The sequence below is a fragment of the Antrostomus carolinensis genome, unplaced genomic scaffold (genome assembly GCF_000700745.2).
Source record: "Antrostomus carolinensis isolate BGI_N321 unplaced genomic scaffold, ASM70074v2 scaffold23611, whole genome shotgun sequence".
Lineage (NCBI taxonomy): Eukaryota > Metazoa > Chordata > Aves > Caprimulgiformes > Caprimulgidae > Antrostomus > Antrostomus carolinensis.
This window is the reverse complement of record NW_010293825.1, coordinates 1,368-9,110: the sequence shown is the minus strand read 5'-3', so window position 1 is coordinate 9,110 and position 7,743 is coordinate 1,368. Positions and strand designations below refer to the sequence as shown.

The 7,743-nt window shown below is 47.2% G+C and overlaps 1 protein-coding gene across 1 annotated transcript; it reads right to left on the bottom strand.

Annotated features, from left to right (window-relative positions):
• Positions 1-665: 665 nt before the first annotated feature.
• Positions 666-6,354, bottom strand: NEXMIF (neurite extension and migration factor; the record flags this gene model as incomplete). Its single annotated transcript, XM_029087331.1, has 2 exons — positions 666-1,304; positions 2,043-6,354. Coding segments are annotated over 2 exons (4,514 nt in total), but the record flags the coding sequence as incomplete, so codon positions are not given.
• Between the last annotated feature and the right edge of the window lie 1,389 nt (positions 6,355-7,743).

Below are 7,743 nucleotides of genomic sequence, written 5' to 3'. Positions count from 1 at the left end.
AGATCATTCTTGTTTTTTTTTTTTTTTTTTTTTTTTTTTTCTTTTTCTTGTCTTATGAACTGAATCAAAGAAAAGGCTCAGAATGATATTTAAAACTAATGACTTTGCTTTTGAAAATTGAACCTATATTGGCATCGCAAGGTTAGACATTTAGGAAACACCAAAGCTATGACAGGAGAGCACTCTTGACAGGCTCTGCATCAAAAATGCTTAAGAAACTACTCAAAGGAAAAGTAAATAGCAATAGATGTATGAAACATTATTAGTTCTGTTTTTATAACTATTTTAGAATTTATCCCAGGTTCTTATAAAATATATAAAACTGAGATACAAAGAATTAGTAATGTAACTTTGCATTTCAAGTGATCATCAGCTACAGGTTTTGCTTTAAGAAAACAGACACTTGAAAAGCAGCTGTTCTGTAGTCTCTAGATGCAGACACTTGAGTTCCTGGCAAACTTACCGTCAGTGGTTTTCTGAACTCCTCCACCATTCAACTCTCTCCTATAATGAAACTCAACATTTCACCATTAAGTTTTTTCTGCTCATGGTTTCAAAAAGAGGACATTACCATTTCCCAGCATCGGTTCCAAAGTTCCTTTTTTCATTTTTTTCCCCCCTTTTTTTCCCTTTTTTTTTTTTCCTTTTTTTTTTTTTTCTTATTTTTTTCCCTTTATGAGCTTTAAACCACAGGGTGAATCCATGAAATGAGGTAAGTAAATTTGGCACACTTTTAGTCATGTCCATAAAACTTTTGGTAAGTTGTATAAGTGAACAATATTGTTTTCATCGTGAGTTACAGGTGCTTTCAAAGGGGGGTGTGGTTAGTACTTAACAACTGGAATGTTTCTAGTAAAACCAAAAGGCATAGCTGCAGAAAACACTCACAACCCAATGTTGATAGAGAAGTAAAAATATATACAATACAGTCACTTGTTCATAGTTTGGCACAATTTTTTTGTTGTTGTGGGTATTAGTGCATAAACTACTGTACAACAGTATGACTTTTAAAACAGTCTTTCACAGAGAATACCAGATTAGGTTTGCTTTCAAAGAATAAAATTCCCACAATTTCAAACTCTTCATTTCAGCACTTACATTTTCAACATACCACAAGGCAGATTTCGAAAAGGAATCGACGGGGGGAGAAAAAACCCCAACCGAAAAAAACCAAAACAAAAAAAAAGAAGGAAAAAAAAAAAAAAAAAGAATCAACCGTCTTTTTAGTAAAGGGAGCCTCTTCTTCAAATACAGGAAAAACCAAAAATGTTGTTTCTGCTTTAAGAAGAATGGAGTCTGATTCCCTGCAGGAAAAAAAAAAATCAAACATTTGATGCCATCTTAAGTTAGCTCGTCTGGAGTCACCACGACGGAGCGTACGCGCTAAAGGCGGGCGGGTAGAGAAGATGCAGCTTGAGATGATGCAGGTTAGGAGATAAACAGCAGAGGGGGCCAGAAAGCACTCAAAATTGCCACGTGAAGCTCAATTAGGAACGAGTCCTCATTTGCAAAGTCAAGAGCCTTTAAGTTTCGAGATCTTGGCTTTTGGATGCATAACCTCTTTTTTTTTTTTTTTTTTTTTTTGTGGTTTATTTTTTACAAAATGTTCCCAAAAGGAAAAAAAAAAAAAAAAGTCTTTCCTCGTCAAAATCAGTAAAAAGAGCGTGTAATTGTGTTTTTTTCCTTTTTTTTTTTTTAATCCCCCAATAAATAAGTAATTAAAAACTGAAGAAGCCAAACAGCAGAAAAGAGTAGCCTTGTTAGTTTTTTTTTAACCCCAGCCAAGCCAGAAAATTGGTCATTCTTTTAGGTAGCTTGCAAGTAAGAAGTATTTTCATGCAATTAAAAAAACAAACAAACAAACAAACAAACAAAAAAATCCCCAAACCAACCAAAACTGTAAAAGGGGAATGTCTTTTTTTTTTTTTTTTTTTTTTTTTTCATGCAACTTTTGCTTTCACGAAGGAAAAACTGAGGAACAGCAGGCTTAGCAGGTGGGAGGGAGGTTAAGGGGCATTCCAGCCAGTTTGGTGCAGCATTACCTCAGTTTCTCAAAAGCAGCTGTCACGGGTGGGTCCTTGTGGGGTTGTTCACGGTCCGTTCGCTTCATTTTACAGTTCTCATCCCTCAGCGATTTCGAACTGGATTTATGACGGTAGAGTTTTTTATGGGTAGGTCCGTTATTGCCTAAAGTGCTCAGGTTATTATAGTTTTTATCAAAAAAGGGAGCGTGAAGGTCCGTGGTGTACCCGGTTGAGCAGTTGGGGCGACCAGGGTCGCAGGTTGTGGCTTTGCCATTTTTGCTTGAGCCCTTGTTGTTTGACTTGTGGTTCTTCGGCGTCCCCGGCGAGCCGCCGTTCGCCTTCTTCTTTGACTCTTGGGATGTCCCTGCTAAAATTTTAAGAGTTTTCAGTTTCAGGCTGTTAGACTCCGGTGACCGGAATATGTCTGGAACGCTGTTGTGGCCAACAGGTCCCCACAAGGGCTCGATGGAGGCCATCATAAACCTCTGGACGTCCGCCATTCCCGACGCGATGTTGGACAGGATATTGGAAGGTTCCTCAAACTCCCGCTGATCGTCATCCAGGAGGCTGGTGGCATTGCCCAGGCTGGTTTCTGACCAGCCCGTACCCCCCTCTTTTCCCAGTGCCCACTCTCCGGAGAGCCCGTTGTGCTTCCCCAGTTTCACCCCAGCGGGGCTGCAATGCTGAGTGCTCTCAGCGAGGCCCTTGGTGGTGGTGGCCACGTTGCTCAGCTGGTTGACAGCCCTGCCACCAACCGCCGGAGCCTTCTCACCATTGACTCCTGCCGCGTTTTTCCCTTTCCTGGCAGATTTGGGTGCCTGCCTGGAATTCTTCCCTTGTGGCTTATCGGTTCCTTTGTTGGTTTTGGGTGATTTTTTCCGGGTGGCTTTCTGGGAAGAGCTTTGGTTTGTACCCACATTCTTGCTGGATGAACTTTTCCTCTTTGATTTTGACACTTTGCTATTGGTGCTAATTTGACCAGATGGCTCATTAAATGTTGACAAGCATGGACTCTTTTCGAGAAGGCTGACAGAATCTTCATCATTGAACATATGGAACTGGAACTGGTGATTATTTAAAGCAAACCCATTATCTGCCTGATCCTCAGTCTGCAGGACCCCGCAGTTCCACTTGACCTTCTCAGAGCTGTTGAGGGCAGCCTGGGGGCTCTCCTGAAAGCCCTTCAGGGTGCCCAGAGGCTTGGTGTCAGAGCCAGCTATCTGCGGGGACAGGTTGGGAGTGTCCGGAGGGGACATCTCCGAAAGTGACGACTGGCGGAACTTATCAGGCGTGAAGTTGGAAATGTCTAAAAGGTCCGTGGACTCCTTCAAAGGGGTGATTTCATCTATGCTTTGCTGGATCACTAGCTTGGGACTGCAGTGGGCCAAGAAATCATCATTAATATCATCCTCGCCGTCCTTTTCGCAAGACTTTAAACTTAAAGAACTGTAATTGCTAGAACTAACTGACAATGAACCCACTGAATCAAAACTAATGAGCCTGCCATCATCTGTACTTAGTGTACCTCGTTGGAAATGAAAGCGCCCCTCTCCATTATTAAAATGACATGACTGATAAGAATCATCAGACTGCACTTGTTGGCTATCCGGCATGTAATTTTTTTGGTAGAGCAATTTGCTGCTATTCAGATTGACTTGAGTGTATCCAGAGGTGGGGAGGCCATCTGCACCCGTCGCACCGCCGCTGCCACCGCCACCAAACTCGCTCGGCAGCCTGGCTGCCTCCCGCATGTCACCGGGGAAGTCCTGACGGGTGCTGCCGGCAGCCTTGCTGGTGTGCCACACGCTACCAAAGCTGCTCTGCTCCATCTCCAAGTGACCGGGCGACTGTTGCAGCTCTGACTCGGAGGGTGGGGACAGCACGCAGCTCTGTGCTGGCTGCAGAGCTGGGAAGGGCTTTTCTGTCGGGACGATGCTGGGGAGCGGGTGCTGCTGCTGCTCGGAGGGATGCTGGGTGAAGTATGAGATACCAGTGTTGCTCGACAAATCAGAAGCATCTAACAACGTCTGCAGATACCCTCCGGGGATCAGGGGTACATTGGTGGTGATATTAGCAGATGGCAGAGGCTTGTCTGAAGAGGAGGTGGATGGTAGGAAAGGAGAATTTTTAGCAAGCTTATCCTCATGGCACTCTGGGAGATGGGAGCTGTCTGAAGCACACGGAACGTTTTCGTCCTTCAGACGCACTGCAGAGTCCTGGTTTTCCAGTGCCGGGGAACCCTCCGCCGTACTGGTAGCGGCTTTGATCTTCTTGCACTTCAACCTGGCTTCACTTTTGAATTTGATTCTGCGGAGCACTTTCCTCTCCGTCCCCTTGTGCTCCCGTTCCTGCGATTTGCATTTCACGGCGGCGATGCCCGTGATGTCATTTAGGTGTAATCCGTTGGCACAGCTGGGGGTGGCGATGGCTAACGCCGGCAGCCCTTTCAGGCCCACGTCCTCTTTGCTGCTGCAAGGCTGCTTGTGATCAGAGGAGCAAGAGCCCAGCTTGTTCACTGATTGCTCGATGGCTTTAATTCTTTGAATCCGGTGCCTGTTTGCTAGCTTGCATTTTCGCTTCCGTGGGTGAGGGAGGAACGAAGCATCTGAGCCGTTAAGATAGAAATTCTGCTTGTGGTAGAGAGACGATCTGAGCAAATCCAGCCGGCTCTGCTGCCTCTCTTGCCAGAAGCCCTTCAGTGGGGCCAGCTTTTCGTATTTGCTGAGCAGCTCCTCATTTAGGGTAACAGTTGTCTCGTTGGCATCCACTTTGCTGAGCTTCACCAGCATATGCTTCTCCCCTTTAAACCTGTTAATGATGATGTACTTGATGATAACGGGGGGCTCCTTGCGAGAGACTTTTCGCCGTTTCTTGGGGCACCACTCATCATCGTCCTCTTCCTTGGGCCCATCTGGGAGCCACTCCTTCTTGTCCAGGATCTTCTCGTTCTCGATGGAGTCCACATCGTACAGGTAGTCATCGCTGTATCGCACTTTCCTCTTTGCCCGCAACCCGTAGTTCTGCTGAATGAAGGAGCTGGAGTGGTCCCGGGACAGGTACCGACTGCAGTCCTTGATATCCCGCAGGACATCGTAGGAGGACTCTGTGCAAGTGCTGTCGTCGCTGAACTCCCCGGAGTCCTCTGTGGAATTCACTGAGTCCAAGAAGTGGCTCCTCTTGGGGCCCACGTACTGCACCATCTCTGTGCTGTTGCAAGATTTATTTAAGGCAACTTTCTCCTCCTCCTCGCCGTCCTCCTCCTCGCCATCCTCCTCCTCCTCCCCCCAGATGATGCCTTCCTCAGATTTGAATTGAGAAGGGTCGGTGGCACCGCTGGGCCCCCTTTTCAGGGTGCTCCTGCTGTCCCTTTTGGTGCAGTTGCTGAACACACTGGGGAAGAAGTTGAACTGGGCGTCCTCTTGTAGGGTGGTGGTCTTCTCCCGCACGTTGTCCTGGAAAGATTCATATCTAATCTTTAGGGAGCAGACATCGCTTCCCAAGGTGGAATCGTCATCATCGAACATGTAATTATCCACATCTTCCTCAGAAAACAGATTTACAGAAAGCTCATTTTTGGAGCAGAGGTCAAGCAGCTCAATTTTACTTTCACTAATGAAAGATTCAAAATAGCCCCATTCCTGGTTGGGATTTGTTAGTAAAGGTTCCTCACCATTGCATTTGTCTAATAGTAATCCCTCGTAATAATTTTTCTGAGTGGGGTCCTCTGAATCACTGTCAGATTTTTCTGCATCTCTTTTGTCCGCTGCCCTCGATTTATGCATAGGGAAGCTTAAAAGCTGGTCTGAAAGCAGTTGATCCCCATATCTCATGGTTTCTCCTGTGCTCATGCAGTGAATCCCTATATCAGAGACCGAACAGGTGTCATAATCCCTATTTATATCCCCCACTTTCAAGCTTATTCCCGGCTCTGCATCAATGCCGTCCTTTGATTCAATAAAGCAGCCCAGACAGGTCCGGCTCGGCTGCATCAAGCAGTCGCCCGTCAGCGCCGACATGCCTCCGGGCTCCATCATGGTGAAGGGAGCCTTCTCGCAGTCACCCGGCAGCGACCAGGAGCTCATGCCCTTCGTCACGCAGGACGTGAGGGAGATGGCGTGGGCGGAGGAGTCATCCGAGGAGGCGTGCTCGGGGACATCGGTGAGCCTCAGCGGTGATGGGGGGCTCAGCAAGTAGGGCTTCTTCGAAGTCAGGGGAGGCAGCGCCCGGTGGCACGCGTGGTTTTCCTTCTGAGCTGTTGTCAAGGCTGAGAACGTGACCGCGGCCTCGGCAGCGGTGCAAGGCCTCTCATCGCCGTCCAGGGCGTGTGATTCTGGTGAGGGGGGTAAGGGAAAGGGAGGGAGAAAAGAAAGAAAAACAGAGAGGGTTTACAACCCTTGCAGTTCTGCTCGGGCTCGCCACCCCACTTCCCTTCTCCCCAGGGTTTGGTGGTGACTTTTCCCAACTGCTCCTTTGGGAAGTGGCAGACACCCTTCCTGAGAGAGCATGATCCTTCCCCTCTGGATCTAATCACCGTGGTGATGTGCAAGGAAGGGAGAGGAAAACACTCTCCCCCCCTGCAGCCAGCTGGAAGAGGTACAAGAGTATGTTTAAAAAACCAAAACCATCCGTTCTTTCCTCCTCATATACATACCGTTACCTGGATACTGCCTTTCAAATCTGACAAGGTTATTAAAAAACAAAACAAGCTTAATAAAAATGTTCCCATTAACACTGAAAAAATTAATGGAAAAATAAGATTCTTAAAAAAACAAAGCATCCTCCCCTGTGGCATCCGGGGGGGATATATGTGAACACACACACAGTGTGTGCGTTCACACCAGCCAGAGGCCTCTGCCGACTCAGCGCTGAGCCCAGTGTGTTTGTAGTGGCTCAGGTCTTAGCTTTTGGTGGCTCCACTGAAGGCTGGGGGTGAGAGCAGAAGCAGCACAGCTTTTCTGAGGAGGGACAAATACTTTAAAGCGCAGCTGGAGCACCAGACTGTCACAAGAAATGGGGCATCTGAAGGGATTTGGTGCCTACAGGGTTGGTGGGATCCTCTGCGACAAGAGCTTTTATTGAAAATATAGAAAAGCAAACCTCCTCCTGCACCTACACCAACCAACACCGGCTGGTACGGAAAGGCACATAGAATCGTTTTGGTTGGAAAAGACCTTCAAGATTAAGTCCAACCATAAACCAAACACTGCTGAGTCCACCACTAAACCATGTCCCTAAGCACCACATCTACCTGTCTTTTAAATCCCTCCAGGGATGGCGACTCCAACACCTCCCTGGGCAGCCTGTTCCAGTGCTTGACAACCCTTTTTGTGAAGAAATTTTTCCCATTATCCAATCTAAACCTTCCCTGGTGCAACTTGAGGCCACTGACATGTACCACCAGCACAATGACATGCCTGCCGCGGTGCCATGCCGGTACCACCACACAGAGCAGGGTGCCCATCTGCAGGTGGGCAATATGAAAAGGAATGGGATGTGATGGAGGGCTGCTGGCCTGTGCCAAGTGTAAAAGCAAGAGGAAGTCAAAATCCCCCAAATCTCATCCCAAAAGCTCCCAGCAGTTTTGTGCTATGGGGACATAAGGGATGGAGCCACCAGTAATGTCTTAAGCCAGCACAAACAAGCTGCAGTCGGAGCCATGCAGCACTCTAAAGACTTTAAACAACTTCCCAAACACTATACAAATCACACCAGAAGTGCA